Below are 15,889 nucleotides of genomic sequence, written 5' to 3' on the forward strand. Positions count from 1 at the left end.
ACTGGACCTAAAGAAACAAAATGAGGCTCTGCCACTTATGAGCTATGCAAATTTGAATAAGTTATTTATAACTTCTTTGGAGAGGGAAAGAAATAATATTTATTAAATACCTACTATGAGCCAGTTTATATATGTCTCATTTAATTGTTAGTCACCATCATGTGAGGTAGGCCATTCTCCAGAATATGAGATTCAGAAAGGTAAATTTGTACAAGGTTACACAGTAAAGGGTCAGCAGAGCTAGAATTTGGGCCTAGGGGTGTCTGCCTTCAAAACTGGCTCTTAACAAGATACCACAGACCCAGGATTCGTTTTATTTATTTTGCTTTTTGTTTTCTATTTTATTTTATTTTTAGATGGAGTCTTGCTCTGTCACCAGGCTGGAGTGCAGTGGCACGATCTCAGCTCACTGCAACCTCCATCTCCCGGGTTCAAGCAATTCTCCTGCCTCAGCCTCCTGAGTAGCTGGGACTACAGGTGGGTGCCACCATGCCCAGCTAATTTTTGTATTTTTAGTAGAGACGGGGTTTCACCATGTTGGCCAGGATGGTCTCAATCTGTTGACCTCATGATCCGCCTGCCTCAGCCTCCCAAAGTGCTAGGATTACAGGCATAAGCCACTGTGCCTGGCCTTGTTTTTTATTTTTCAAGACAGGGTCTTGCTCTGTTGCACAGGCTAGAGTACAGTGGCACAATCGTAGCTCATTGCAGCCTCAACCCCCGGCCTCAAGCGATCCTTCCACCTCAGCTTCCCAAGTATCCAAGACTACAGGCACATGACACTATACCTGGCTAATTTTTAATTTTATAGAGATGGAGTCTTGCTATGTTGCCCAGGCTGGTCTCGAACTCCTGGGCTCAAGCAATCCTCCCATCTAGTCCTCCCAAAGTGCTGGAATTATAGGTGTGAACCGCTACACCTGGCTGCAGACCCAGGGTTCGAACTCTGATTCTAAAGTCGGTGTTCTTTCAAATGTAGTGCACTATAAAATTTCGTCCCTAACTCAGGGTCACTGTGAGGTTCACCAAGACCATGTATGCAAACATGCTCTGTAAATCATACAAGGTATTATTATTCGGTGTTAATCAGACCAAAGGGCTTCAGGCTGTAGCCCAAAATGCCTCTTGAAGGTCATGGCCAGATGTAAAAGACTTCCTATTAGTTGCCAGTGTGGGGCTAGGAGGCTGGGATGCACCCCGACTCTTCTAGACTACTAGTAAGCAATAACAAGGAATGATGGTTCTAAGAGCCTTGCCTTTGACCTTCCACAGGGAGTAGCCTAAAATACAGTCACACATTACTTAATGATGGGAATACATATTGTGTTTTGGTTTTTGGTGTTTTTGTTTGTTTTTTAAGACAGGGTCCTGGTCTGTTGCCCAGCCTGAGATGCAGTGGCATGATCTCAGCTCACTGCAACCTCCGCCTCCCGGGCTCAAGCAATCCTCCCACCTCAGCCTCCCAAGTAGCTGGGACTACAGGCACGCACCACCATACTCGGCTAATTTTTATGTATTTTTGTAGAGATGGAGGTTTGGCCACATTGCCCAAGCTGGTCTCAAACTTGTGGACTCAAGCGATCCACCTGCCTTGGCTTCCCAAAGTGCTGGGATTACAGGTGTGGACCACTGTGCCCTGCCAGGGATATGTTCTGAGAAATGACTTGTTAGGCGATTTCATCATTGTGCAAACATTATGGTAGACAGTCTTTACATAAATCTAGATGGTACTGCAGCCTGCACAGCTAGGCTGTAAACATGTATCGAGTGTTAACTGTGCTGAATATTGTAGGCAACTGTAACGCAAATCACTAGGCGACAGGAATTTTTCAACTCCATTACACTCTTACAGGATCTCAGTCTATGCAGTCTGTCACTGACCAAAACATCAACATGAGGTGCATGACTATAGTTCCCTTATTCCCACCTCCTCATAGGATCCACCTACTGAGATGTGAGTGAACGGGGCTGTGTTAAAGGACAAGCCTGACAGACTCCATGCTGCCCCATCCTGGGGGGTGCCAGAACCGTGCCGTGCAGTCACCTGGGAACAGGCCGCACAGAAGCTGTCAGCACTCAGGCTGTATTCTAACGACTCTCTCCTGGAGCTTCCTTCCCCTCTAGCCCTCGAAGGAGCACATGTACCTGGTCCGTTGGGCATAGCACTAGGCAATCCACCCTGAGCCAGGCCCAGACCAGGAAGGCAGGGCAAGAACCAAAGCTCACCTGACGTTGGCTTTATCCACTCCCATCCCAAAACTAATGGTTGCAACAATTACAGGGACCTTCTCCTCCATCCAGTCGTTCTGCACCAGCGTTCTTTCAGAGGCCTTCAGCCCTGTAAAGGAGGGAAAGATGGAGAAGGGAACTCACATTTCCCTTGGGTTTACCCGGGGTCTATTTTGGGTTTGACACTGTGTGCTAGGCACTTCACAAACCCTGAATCTTTCACTTCCCAGCTGTCTGACCTTACATCAGGTGCTTAACTTTACTGAGCCTCAGCTGACAGGCACAAAGACCCTAGCCCATGTGTGACACAGAGCATTTGGCAAAGGTTAGGGCCATGATTCAAGCCCAAGCCCGTTGGCCTCCAAAGCCTGTGCTCCTCCTACAACACCATTACCTTGGCTTGTAAAAACTTATCACCTGCTGCTGGGTAGGCATACAGTGGGAAGAACTTCAGGAGTCACAATTCTCATTTTAGACCTCATTCATGTCCAGACTCCTTTTAGGGGATTTAAGTGAATCACTTTAGCTCTGCCTGAGTATCTGTAATAAGATGGTGGGTCACCTGATAACCAGGATCTGTAAAGAACAAGAGACCGGCTAAGAAGCCTCTGAGGGTGAAGAGACTCAAGTGGCCTGGGTGCCCCTTACCTGCATGGTAAGCCTTGGCGTTCACACCCCTGCAGCTGAGCTCTATGGCCAGCTGTTCACAAGCCTCTCTAGTCCTGCAGTACACAATGCCGCAGCCAGATAACTGAATGGGGAGATGCAGGAAGAAAATAAGCATAGCAAGAACAGAACAATAGGCCCAGTGTAATGCACCCTGCTCTAAAAGCTCTGTGTTCCTTCTCTCGTCGGCTTCAGTCTCTTCTGAGGCAGGACACCCAGTAAGGCTCTGTCACTTTATAAAAAACAGGACCAGGCTGGGTGCAATGGTTCATGCCTGCAATCCCAGCATTTTGGGAGGCCAAGGTTGGGGGATCACTTGAGGCTAGGAGTTAAGAGACCAGCCTGGGCAACACGGAGAAACCCCGTCTCTGCTAAAAATACAAAATTAACCGGGAGTGGTGGCGCATGCCTGTAATCCCAGCTACTTGGGAGGCTGAGGCAGGAGAATCGCTTGAACCCAGGAGGCGGAGGTTGTGGTGAGCCGAGATCGCGCCATTGCACTCCAACCTGGGCAACAAGAGCAAAACTCCATCTCCAAAAAAAAAAAAAAAAAAAAAGGCAGGCCAAAAGTTGCTCAAAACTCAACCTGTTTAACTTCTCTGCCTCCTCTTCATGAACTTTGCATGGGTCTGCAGAGGCCTCACACAGACTGGCTGGCTGCTTGCCTTCCACAGGATCCAGAACAAGGAAACCCTGGTAAGGAGGACAATGCCAGGAAACCAAAGAGACAACTCTTTTTGTGCACAAGTTTTAAGAAGCCTGGCTGAGAAAGCTAGAAAAACCAAAGGTCTTAGAAGACCAATCTCCATCTTCATGCTGTACATCGCACCCCACTGCTCTAACAGCTGCTTGGCCTCCACCTCAGTGCCTCACCCCTTTATCAGTCTCCTGTCCAAGAGCCTTAAGGCAGAAGTCCTTCAGGTTCCCATAGGGATCAGAAATCAGTTCCTTGAATTGCACATCATAGAAAAGGTTGGCCCGGAAGCAGGGAGTCTTGAAGATGGCAACTGGTTTCTTCAGGTGCAGGGCAGCAAACACGTCCTCTTGGACCTGTGGGGTGGCTGTGGCAGTCAGAGCCACACAAGGGGCATGTCCCAGGCGGGAGCGCAGGGCACCCAGACGCAAGTAGTCAGGACGAAAGTCATGCCCCCATTGGGAAACACAATGAGCTTCATCCACCACCAAGTAAGACAGCAGGTGGCGGGACACCAGGGTGTTCAGGGTGGGCTGGAAGGAGGATGAAGCTGCCATCTCCGGGGTGATGTACAGAATCTTGGTCTGGGGCTTTTCTCGCTCCAGGTCAGCAAGCAGCTCCTTCCTTTCCTGTGCAGACAGCTTCGAGTTCAGGGAACTTACTCGTACCTTTAGGGTTAGCAAGTGGTCCACTTGGTCCTAAGAAAAGAGAAAGGGGCTATAATTGGCCCTCAGGACTCAGGTAAACATCACTGCAAGTCCCTGGAGGATTTCCCAGTCATAAACTGTCCTCCTCCCACCCTCCAATATGTCTTCTCTTTGCATAGCAGTAGTACAGGTTGAATATCCTTTATCAAATGCTTGGGACCAAAAGTGTTCTAGATTTCAGATATTCCTGGATTTAGGAATATTTGCAGTTTGCATATACACAACGAGATCTCTTAAAGATGAGACCCGAGTCTGAACATGAAATTCACTTTTTCTTTCATGTATACCTTATACATATAGCTTAGATGTAATTTTATATAATATTTTTAATAATTTTGTGCATAACGTTGTGCACATGTACCCTAGAACTTAAAGTACAATTAAAAATATATATTAAAAAAATAATAATTTTGTGTATGAAAAAACAGTTTTGACTGAGTTTTGACCGCAACCCATCACATGAGGTCAGAAAGGTGTGGAACTTTCCACTTGTGGCGTCACGCCAGCACTAAAATTTTTTGGATTTTGGAGCATTTCAGATTCCAGATTTTTGCATTAGGGATGCTGCTCAACCTGTATGGAAGGTGAAGTGGTTTAGAGGACAGGCTCTGAAGTCAGATTTAGATTTCATCCTGGCTCACTTAATCGCCACATGCTCGCTGGCTGTTTCTTACCCTCTGAACGATTTATACAATTCTATCTAATAGCATTGTTGTATGACTTAAAATTTACATCTCAGAGGTGAAATTAATGTATGTAAGCCGGGTGCGGTGGCTCACACCTGTAATTCCAGCACTTTGAGAGGCTGAGTGAGGCGGGCAGATCATCTGAGGTCAGGAGCTCAAGGCCAGACTGACCAATATCGTGAAACCCTGTCTCTACTAAAAATACAAAATTAGCCAGGTATGGTGGCGCATGCCTGTAATCTCAGCTACTCGGGGGGCTGAGGCAGGAGAATTGCTTGAACCCGGGAGGTGGAGGTCGCGGTGAGCCGAGAACGCGCCATTGCACTCAAGCCCGGGCAACAAGAGCGAAACTCCATCTCAAAAAAAAAAAAAAAAAAAGAAAGAAATTAATGTATGTAAAGCACTTAGCACAAAGCCTGGGACCCGGTGAACATTCACCAAGTTATTACTGTAGTTCCCTGTCTCTCTACCTTTCTTCATGGTGGATGGCTCTTACCCCATAGCCACACTTCCTCAATTCTGATTCTATCAGCCCATCTGCAGGCCTTAAATAGTCAGAACACCTGTAGAGCAGATGTTAATCAGGTCCCAGCCAGTTTCTCATCTTTTTTTCTGTTTCACATACTGTGCCCTTACCAAAATAAGCAGGACACCAGGGATTCCCTATATCAACTTATCTATCCATCTGCAACTTTTGTCCCAACATCACGAGTGCACATGTGTGTATACATGAGACTGAGTGTATATGTGTGTACAAATACAGTTTCATACTCCTCTGAACAAAAAAATAACAAAGGAGGGTAAGGGACCTCAGAGGAGTCATTCATAACCCCCCAGAGTGATATGCACCAGTGGAGAACACTACATTGGGAAATACAGAAACCCAATATAGCGAGTGAGATAGGCAAATCATAGAAAATAAGAGGCAGGGGCGGGTGTGGTGGCTCACGCCTGTAATCCCAGCACTTTGGGAGGCCGAGGCGGGCAGATCACTTGAGGTCAGGAGTTTCAGACCAGCCTGGCCAACATGGTGAAACCTCATCTCTACTAAAAATACAAAAATTAGCCAGGTATGGTGGCATACACCTGTAATCCCAGCCATCTGGGGGGCTGAGGCACAAGGATTGCTTGAAGCCGGGAGGCGGAGGCTGCAGTGAGCCAAGATCGCACCACCGCACTTCAGCCTAGGCGACAGAGTAAGACTCTGTCTCAAAAAAAAAAATAAAAAGAAAAGAAAATAATAGGCAAAAGACCAATAGAGAAGTGAAATTTCCAGCCTCGAAAATCCTTCCCCGAATCTTTTTGGGCTACCATCTTCATTGCCCTAAGCCTCACCTGAATCAAAGCAATGAGAGGAGAGACTACAATGGTGATGCCTTTGGCCAACAGAGCAGGGAGCTGATAGCATAGGGATTTTCCTGCCCCTGTGGGCATGCACACAAAGACGTCCTTGTTACCTGCAAAAATACAAGACAACGATATCTCAGTGCTTCCTGCCTTTTCATTGAAGTTGTTGAAAATTAAGTGAGATTGTAGGAAAAGCACCTAGCAGAGTGTCTGGCACATGGGAGGGTCTCAATGTCATGCTAATTCCCCTCCTGTCCTTTCTATGAAAAAGGCAAGGATCCTGGGAAACTTGGATACATGCCCAAACCATTTCTAGTAATGGTTAAAAACAAGATTTAAAAAGTCTGGGCCGAGTGCGGTGGCTCACGCCTGTAATCCCAGCACTTTGGGAGGCTGAGGCAGGCAGATCACGAGGTCAACAGTTTGAGACCAGCCTGGCCAACATGGTGAAACTCTGTCTCTACTAAGAATAGAAAAATTACCCAGGCATGGTGGCACGTGCCCGTAATCCCAGCTACTTGGGAGGCTGAAGCAGGAGAATTGCTTGAACCCAGGAGGCGGAGTTTGCAGTGAGCCAAGATCGCGCCACTGCACTCTAGCGTGGGCGACAGAGCAAGACTGTCTGTCTCAAAAAAAAAAAAAGAAGTCTGAGTCTAATGTGATATGGATGATTGAACTAAACAGCCATGAAAGCAGAGTACTGCTAGATGAGTGGGTACATCTGTGTAGACACGAGAGGACATTACTTAGAGGGCTTTTGTTTAGACATGTATCATTAATATTACATTGCTGCTCGCCTCTTGGCAACTTCCATTTGTCACCGTATCTCAGGTTTATAACATTATTAATTATCACTTTCTCTATCTGGGACCCAGGCCACTCAACCTTCAACAAGGGAATTACCTAGAAGGCCAGTGACTGAGTTAAGTTATTCCTGCCACCCTCACTGCTGCTGTTCGTTTGTGTGTACAAACGAACAATAATGAGAATCTGAAGTGTTTTCAAAGACCATGTGTAGATCTAGCTATGAAATAGACCAGCTGGGTGGTTCTGCCATTAAAACTACAAGCTTCGGGCCGGGCGTGGTGGCTCATGCTTGTAATCCCAGCACCTTGGGAGGCCGAGGTGGGAGGATTGCCTGAGCCCAGGATTTGGAGACCAGCCTGAGCAACATGCCAAGACCCCGTCTCTAATTAAAACAAATAAACGAAACTACAAGCCTTGACAACTCTAAAGATTTCCAAATCCAGTTATGGACCAAAGGTGAGGCAGTACGAAGGATCAGGAGGAGGGTGTTCTGCCGCAGCGTTATGGTATAGCCAGCATAAATTTAAAGGAAGGTAGCTTGGTAATGTTACCTTTTACTACAGCCATGGTCGCACTCTCCTGTAAAGGCGTCTTAAAAGAGTCAAACCCAAAGACTTTCTTCAGCGTACTCCGGACTCGCCGCTCAGGGTCAAAAGGAAAGGTGGTATGGTGGCTGCTCATCTTAGCCAAGAACAGTGGCCAAAGGTTAAGGCAAAGGTAGTAAAAGGTTGCCACGAGAACCCTCTGTTTTGCATTAAAAATACAGCTTATTTTTCTGTAACAATTTGCTATATTACACTTAAATAATGTATTATTTTTAAGTAATAAAGCTGAAGGTGAACTGCCTCAAGCAATACATTCCTGAGTAATTAACATCTCCACTTTCAGGTTCAATGAAAATAAAAACATTGAACTATTCCAGGACACGGTATAGCACAGAGCTAGAAATCAGATCAAGAGAAGAAACATAAATGTCTTCAGAACAGTATGGAGAACGGGGAACCGTTTTCCTAAGATCCACCACCTGCTCCTACTTCAAGCGCAACCACGAGGACCGTTCTTCCACCCCGGGACCCCGACCCCCTTTCTCCCGTCTTCCTGAGCCCAAGATCCGCAATTTTCTCTCTTGGCCGGCCGACACCTCCCTCTCTTCACCCTAAGATATCAGAACCGGCCGTGGTCCGCCCAGGAATTAAAGGCCCTTACTGGGCCGCTGCTGCTGGCTGGTTCCGGAACTGTTCGAAGACCCCTATACACAACCCCAACTCAGAGAAGCCAAAGCGCTGGGCATTCAGCTTTAGACGGAACCCACGCAATCTTATATCCGTCGCGCAGTGATGACGTAGCGCGAGCGCTGGCATGAGGGCGGAGCCAGGCGCTGGAAACTGCCGTTTTGATTGGTTTCCAGCGTGGCGCGGGGTCTCCTGGGATCCGAAAGAACCTGTCTTTCCGCCCGGAAGTCGGCATCTTGAGTCATAGGAGTGAGCTACGCCGGGGCTGTGGGAATAAGATGGCGGGGAAGAAGAATGTTCTGTCGTCCCTCGCGGTTTACGCGGAAGATTCAGAGCCCGAGTCTGATGGCGAGGCTGGAATCGAGGCGGTGGGCAGCGCGGCTGGTAAGGCCCAAGTGGGAAGCTGGAAAGGGGAATCGGGTGTCTGCCCGGAATGCTGTACCCTCGCTGGGCGGGAGGGAACAAGATGGTCATTGTGCTCCAAGCACCGGACCCCGAAGAATGGCCCAGGGTCCTGGGTGAGATAGAGCATTAGAGACTGTGGACTAAGAATGAAGAATCTCCTTCCCGTTATTTCGATTAATTTGCCTAAACTTACTGAAAGACTCCGTGCCGGTTATAGTGATGGACAGAGGGATGGACGAAGAGGGAGCGGCTGCTCAGCCACTGCCTGTTCCCCCTGGGCTCGTTGTTTGATGAAGGAGAGCGATGAGTAAAACATACGTGGAAGATGGTAAAGATTGTGTTCGTTAACTTTATAACTTTTAGTTGGGAATGTGCCCTAAACACATCTTGGAGCTTTTAAAAATAAACGTATCTGATGCCCAAAGTGAGAGAACCTAATTCGGTAGAACTGGGGTAGGATGTGGGCATTTGTGAACTTTTTAAGGATCCCGGGTGATTTTTCTTATTTCGTGAGTTTTTAAAGCCTATCGGTGATGTTCTCCTCCTCAGGTTGAGAAGCACAATGTTAGATAGTGGAAACAGATTTCTTTGGGAGAATAAAGAACAAGTTACCTAACAACATATCTGGACCTTAGCTTCCTCATCTGGAAAGTGAAGGGGATTGGATTAGGTTAGGTACTTCCATGTTTTGTGATTTTGTGTGGTCTCTTCCAGTCAGAAAGTTCTCTGATGGTTTCCTATAAACACTATAGTGTTTATCTAGTGTTTATAGCATTAGAAAAAGAATTTAGTACTTGGTTTTGTGCCCTGACCTTTTGATGATTTTATTCAGTAAATGATGGCCTTCTCAGAGAGCCGAATCTGGGCCTATTGTCACTTAACATGAGATTTAGGTTCCCCTTGTATCTTCAGAGATAGTCTTGGCCACTCAAATCTCTGGACATTTTTTCTTACATTGTAACTCTTGTTTTTTTTTTCTTGCTTTTTGTTTGTTTGTTTTTTTAACTTTTCAGAGGAGAAAGGCGGATTGGTATCTGATGCCTATGGGGAGGATGACTTTTCTCGTCTAGGGGGTGATGAAGATGGTTATGAAGAAGAAGAAGATGAGAACAGTAGACAGTCGGTAGGTAAATCTCCCAAATCCAGAGCTGCTGAAAGCACAGTTTCATTTGTCAGATTTTGGAACTGTGCCAACAGTGTTCCATTTCATGGTTAGCTTCATCCCTTGCTCTCCCCTTTTGTTTTAGTATTAGTGGAAGAAAGTGGGTTGGATATCAGATCTGTTTGAAAATGTATTTTCACATGGATCATTTTTTATTAATCTTTGAATTGAAATTTGGGGGAAAAGATAGTGGATTATTTTATTTAACCCAGATATCAATGGGTGTTTTATGTTGATTTTTCCCTGTTTAAATGATTTACTCCTTTTATAGCAGGCATTCATCCTAATTGGTGTATCATTTATATCTACAGTCAACTCTGCGTTATTTTTAATCTTGGTTGGGGCTCATTTAAGTCTTCTCAGTTTATTAACAAGATAAGAAAGGAAAATTCGTTTTCACCTGCTTTTTCTTTCTTTTTTTTTTTTTTTTTTTGAGATAGGGTCTCACTCTGCTGTCCAGATTGGAGTGCAGTGGTGTGATCATAGATAGTTCACTACAGCCTTGAACTCCTGGGCTCGAGTGATCCTCCCACCTCAGCCTACCCAGTAGCTGGGACTACAGGTGGGCGCCACCATGCCTAGCTAATTTATTTATTTATTTTTTTGTCGGAATCTTGCTCTGTCGCCCATGCCGGAGTGCAGTGGTGTGATCTCGGCTCACTGCAACCTCTGCCTCCTGGGTTCAAGCAATTCTCCTGCCCTCAGCCTCCTGAGTAGCTGGGATTAACAGGCACCTGCCATCATGCCTGGCTAATTTTTGTATTTTTCATAGAGACGGTTTCACCATGTTGGCCAGTCTGGTCTCTAACTCCTGACCTCAGGTGATCCCCCCGCCTCATCCTTCCAAAGTGCTGGGATTACAGGCGTGAGCCACGGTGCCCGGCCAATTTTTAAAATTAAAAAAAAAAATTTTTTTTTAGAGATGGGGTTTCACTATGTTTCCCAGTCTGGTCTCAAACTTCTGGCTTCAAGCAATTCCCCTGCCTCACCCTCCCAAAGTGCTGGGATTACAGGCATGAGCCACCATCCCTGGCCTTCTTAACTTCTTTCTTGACATTTTATTTGGCACTTTTTATTATGGCGCCCTTAGTTCTTGATCACAAATCTTGCCTGAAGTTCAGTAGGTGCTGGAGAAAGGAGAACCTGTGCTATTATTAACAAGAAAGACTTTAGACACATAATCACCTGAGCAACATGAGCCGGAATTTAAGTTTGCAGACAACACAAGGAAATTGAGGTTGGTGCTAAGCATAAGACAGGCAGAGTTGAGTCTGGATGTCGAATCTAACTATTTAGCAACAGTTTTAATTAAATCACTTAAAATATATTATTTGTTGGAAATTTTTATTACATGTTGGTATGTAAATGCTAGCACAAGCATGGTGGCTCACGCCTGTAATCCCAGCACTTTGGGAGGCTGAGGTGGGTGAATCATGAGGTCAGGAGATCAAGACCATCCTGGCCAACATGGTGAAACCCCATCTCTACTAAAAATACAATAATTAGCAGGACATGGTGGTGCGCACCTGTAGTCCCACCTACTTGGGAGGCTGAGGCAGGAGAATCGCTTGAACCCGGGAGGTGGAGGTTGCAGTGAGCCGAGATCACGCCACTGCACTCCAGCCTGGGCAACAGAGCCAGACTCCATCTCAACAAAAAAAAAAAAATTATTTCCACAACAAACAGAAATGCGTTTTATACATTATGCATTTTGGGAGATACTTTCATGCCTTTAGCCCCATCCATTAATACTGATAATTCAGAGTTGACTGAAATTATTCAGAAAAGTTTTGCAAGTTGTTTTCTGACTTTTCTGAAGTACACACATTCTGGCTTAATATTCATAACTCTTTTCTTTAGTACATTTGCATAATGTGTTTTTGAAGTGTTGTTTCATATTTGCTTAGAATTTTCATCATGTTTAAGCTTCATTTCATATTTTAGTAAAATCTTCTCATCAGATCTTATTGTAGAGATTCTGAAATGTGATTGTATTTGTCTGAGCTCCATCTCTGTTTATTTAGCGTGACTGATTTCATTTTAAGGAGATTATGGAGATTGCATTTAAAGCCTTGGACTCACTGGCACCTTACAGGACAGTTAAGTCTCCAAATCATCAGTCTAGTTTGTTCAAGTCTCTCGAGTGGTATTTATATTAATATATGGAGTGCTCTGTAATGTTTGGGCTGAAGTGTAGCTTTGTTGAAAATAGCAGTTTCAAATGAAACCATTTTTTCCTGGGTATTTAGTTAAAGGCTTCTGTGCATTGGGAGTGTTGTGGATAGTGGAGGTGACATGGATTTAGCCAACTAATAAGGTAGCTGGTCCAGCATCTGCTCCTGATCTTTGACCTTCATAGCATCAGCATTAGCGTTCAGTGGAATGGCAGGCTCACTTTGGAGAATGCCTTACCATGTGTGATCCTTTGTGTCAGGCTGACCTCATCTGGATAAGGAACAGGACTGGGTAGAATGGATCACTGGCAGTTCTGTGAGCACTTAGGTGGAAGCAGAGCCCACTCAACTGGGACTCCTGAAAGGTTGGGCATTGCCCTTTAGTCCTGCCTTTCCCAGGTCACTTGCTCAGGTCATTTGATGCCTACCTTCCTGTGTTGATGTTAGTGCAAATGCTGGTTGAGGTGCTGCGATACAGCTGTGTGTAAGCCTTGGCACTTGGTGTTGAACACTGTTACAGTAGGTCTGAGTCTGATGTACATGTGTATATGAAAAGGAAAGAAGGCTCATAATCCTGATGTGAAATAACTGATACTTCAAAACGATGGAAACACGATGCCTGTTTTATTGTGTGGCCTGATCTTACTCTTTCCTAAAACATATTGCAAGCTTTCTCCATTTTTATGTATGTGACTTTTAACTCGGGCATCTTCATTGATGTGGACTGTCTCACCACTAGAGTAACCCGACTTTGAGCTGCTGATGCTTTTTTGTTTTTTTCCACCCCCCAGAATATCTCTTTTTCCCCTTATTTTTCTCTGGTTCTGAGTTATATGGTAGGGGAGGGATTCTTGGTGGGATGACCCCAGCTGGGTAAATGGGCTGTTTGCTCCGGCCCCTAGTTATGCATGTGAGACTCCTCAGGCCCGCTCCTTTAAGCTTAATCCTCTAAATTCTTTGTCTTGTAGGAAGATGACGATTCAGAGACTGAAAAACCTGAGGCTGATGACCCAAAGGTATTTGGTGTTGGCTGTGGTGGGTGGCTGGATGCAAACAAGGTGTTTGAACATTATGGCTCAGTTCGTATGTCTGGTCAAGATCTGTCCCACTGACAAACTGTGCAACTGTGTGGACATTTTCTGGGATAAAATAAGCTTTATAAAGAAAGAACCTGGAGACAACTCAGGAATGAACAAATCCTGAGACACATTGGATTTCCAGCCTTTCAGATTGTGCCATATCTCCTGACTAGAAAGGCGAGGGGCCTGGCTGAGTCCAACAACCCTCTTGCATTCTGCATCCCAGATGGGGCTTTAAGTGTCACTGCCCTGCAGGTGGATTAGTCTGTTTCTAGACTCAGGAAGGCGTAAGGGCCACCTCGCGTGCTTTGGGTTCTCTTTAATCATCTAGAAGTGAACAAGAGGCTATAAGAAGGTCAGACCAAAATGAGGCCTCTCCCCAGCTCTCAGGGATGATGGGTCTAATTCTCATTTTCCTGGGGGTGTGTCCATCCACTTTTGGGCAAGCTGTACAGAATGGTCTTTTTCGGAACAACATAACTATTCTCACAGTTTCATCCTAGTAGCAGCCAAGAGTAATTTGTAGCAATTCCTATCGCATTCCTTAATGATCTGTTGTGAAGGTTAAGACACCCTTGTGTTGGTTAAGCTGCTGTGCTGTGCATTGGCCATTAGAAATGTGTACTTGTCGAAGAGTCATTTTTTATGAGGAGAAACTTCCCCCCTGTACCCGCAAAGAAAACAACTTAATTCTATCACTCTAGACCCAGGGAATAAGGACCACGTTTTGCAGTTAAAAACTGCTTTGAGGCCAGGCGCGGTAGCTTACGCCTGTAATCCCAGCACTCTGGGAGGCCAAGGCAGGAGGATCACTTGAGGTCAGGAGTTCAAGACCAGCCTGGCCAGTATGGTGAAACCCTGTCTCTACTAAAAATACAAAAATTAACTGGTGAGACTAGTGGGTGGTACACACCTGTGATCCCAGCTACTGGGGAAGCTGAGGCAGGAGGATTACTTGAACCTGGGAGGCAGAGGTTGCAATGAGCCAAGATCTGCCAATGCACTCTAACCTGGGCAACAGAATGAGAATCTGTCTCCAAAAAAAAAAAAAAAAAAAAAACCTGCTTGGAAACCAGCTGTAACTTTCAAGATGACCTAGTAAAATTTAGGAAATTTATGCCCAATTATAATCTAAAACAGTAATATACTTGAAAATATAGTGTGAGCTGTTGCATATTTGAGCTGATTCTGTGATTGGATAGAACTGTATGTAGCCACTAAAATCATGAGAGTTGTGAGTGAGAAAGATAAGAGTGTGTTTTACCAGGAAAGAAAGTTTTGGCACCAGCATGCAGGAGGGAAAAAAAAGAATCCCTGAAAACTGTAAATGCAACCTACTTTCTATGCTGAGTGAAAAACCTGGAACCCAGGCCTAAGAACTCACCCTACCTGAGAACTGGCAAGATGGTATGGGCAGACCCGTGGCCCCATAGTTCAAAGTCAGTCACAGCTCTGCTCGGGCTTGCAGAACGAAAACACTCAGTAGTGATAATCTTTTCTGCCTAGTATTTAGGGTATATAGGACTTGGAGCCTGCATATAAAACAAGCCCAGGGAGCCGTTAAGTGTTTGGATTTCAGTTGTGGAGGGAAGGGAGGATCTGGGTCCTAGAGTCTTTCTGGGTATAGTTGCAGCCTTTTGTTAGGGCTGGAAGGCCTCCTGGGGAAGTTGGCTGGAGAGGAGGGTACATACACTTAACGGTCACCCCTTCTAAAATACTGTGACCCAGGCAGCAACTCCTTGGGGAAATGACAGGGCTTTGTGAGTCAGGTTAAGGGCCACATGAAAAACAAAACAGACTTTACTACTGTCTAGTAGCAGTCACTAAAGAACGGGGTGGGAGGGACCTAAAAAAGGTGAAGCTGGGAAGATTGTGGAAATGCCTTTTGTGCTCAGGCTCCCCTTCTCAGCCCCACATCACGGCTGACAGCCTCGTCATTCCTGCCTGCTCCTTGACTGATGTGCTTCGCTGTTCCTCATTCACTCATGTGCATTTCAAGTTTTACTGTGGAATGAAAAGTTTTCATGGAATAATTTCCGTTCCTCTTGAGGAGCCCTCAGAAATCATAACACAAAATCCAACCGTCAAAGTCACTTGATTTAGTTCTTTTGGAGGGTGATGGAGAAGGGTTAGATAGAGCTTGCCAGCTTCAATGTTCTGCAATCCCCAGTGGCTGCCAGGCCTTTAGGAGTCCTTGTGGCATTTCCAAGGACTACAAATGATCCCCAGCATGAGTCTTCCGTGATACTCTTAGTCCTGGCCCTGTCATCCTTCTGGTTGAGCTGGCCTCAGACTCTCTTCCACATAGCAACATGTACCTCAAATCCAGAACTTTCTGGCATATTTACGTTTTATTTTTATTTATTTATTTTATGTATTTTTTTGAGACAGAGTCTTGCTTTGTCGCTCAGGCTGGAGTGCAGTGATGTGATCTCGGCTGACGGCAACCTCCGCCTCCCGGGTTCAAGTGATTCTCCTGTCTCAGCTTCCCGAGTAGCTGGGATTACAGGTGTAAGCCACCACGCCCAGCTAATTTTTTGTATTTTTAATAGAGACAGGGTTTCACCATGTTGGCCAGGCTGGTCTTGAACTCATGGCCTCAAGTGATAGGCCCGCCTCTGCCTCCCAAAGTGCTGGGATTACAGGCATGAGCCACTGTGCCCAGCCCACATTTTTTTAAATTGATGTGTAACAATATATT

General features: G+C 45.6%; 2 protein-coding genes across 10 annotated transcripts in view; one reads left to right on the forward strand and one right to left on the reverse strand.

Moving 5' to 3' along the window:
• RECQL5 (RecQ like helicase 5) overlaps positions 1 to 8,475 on the reverse strand; it is a 40,433-nt gene extending 31,958 nt beyond the window's left edge. For 3 of the 5 annotated variants that reach the window (XM_054455834.2, XM_054455831.2, XM_054455837.2), the window contains exons 1-5: positions 7,688 to 8,123; positions 6,318 to 6,439; positions 3,769 to 4,287; positions 2,878 to 2,980; positions 2,227 to 2,338 (exon numbers count right to left, since the gene is read on the reverse strand). In XM_054455834.2, coding sequence (XP_054311809.1) covers positions 2,227 to 2,338; positions 2,878 to 2,980; positions 3,769 to 4,287; positions 6,318 to 6,439; positions 7,688 to 7,817 — 986 coding nt within the window. In that variant the 5' untranslated portion in view covers positions 7,818 to 8,123. Of the gene's footprint in view, positions 1 to 2,226; positions 2,339 to 2,877; positions 2,981 to 3,768; positions 4,288 to 6,317; positions 6,440 to 7,687; positions 8,124 to 8,301 lie in introns of those variants that run through there. The other 2 variants (XM_054455835.2, XM_054455832.2) reach the window with 2 other exon arrangements.
• A 110-nt stretch (positions 8,476 to 8,585) lies between these two features.
• The window catches only part of SAP30BP (SAP30 binding protein), a 39,155-nt gene continuing 31,851 nt past the window's right edge, over positions 8,586 to 15,889 (forward strand). For 3 of the 5 annotated variants that reach the window (XM_054455839.2, XM_054455848.2, XM_063657118.1), the window contains exons 1-3: positions 8,622 to 8,752; positions 9,787 to 9,896; positions 13,078 to 13,125. In XM_054455839.2, the coding sequence (XP_054311814.1) occupies positions 8,647 to 8,752; positions 9,787 to 9,896; positions 13,078 to 13,125 (264 nt within the window). In that variant the 5' untranslated portion in view covers positions 8,622 to 8,646. Of the gene's footprint in view, positions 8,753 to 9,786; positions 9,897 to 13,077; positions 13,126 to 15,889 lie in introns of all 5 variants that reach the window. The other 2 variants (XM_054455846.2, XM_054455847.2) reach the window with 2 other exon arrangements.

This window comes from Pongo pygmaeus, chromosome 19 (genome assembly GCF_028885625.2).
Source record: "Pongo pygmaeus isolate AG05252 chromosome 19, NHGRI_mPonPyg2-v2.0_pri, whole genome shotgun sequence".
In the NCBI taxonomy this organism is placed as follows: domain Eukaryota; kingdom Metazoa; phylum Chordata; class Mammalia; order Primates; family Hominidae; genus Pongo; species Pongo pygmaeus.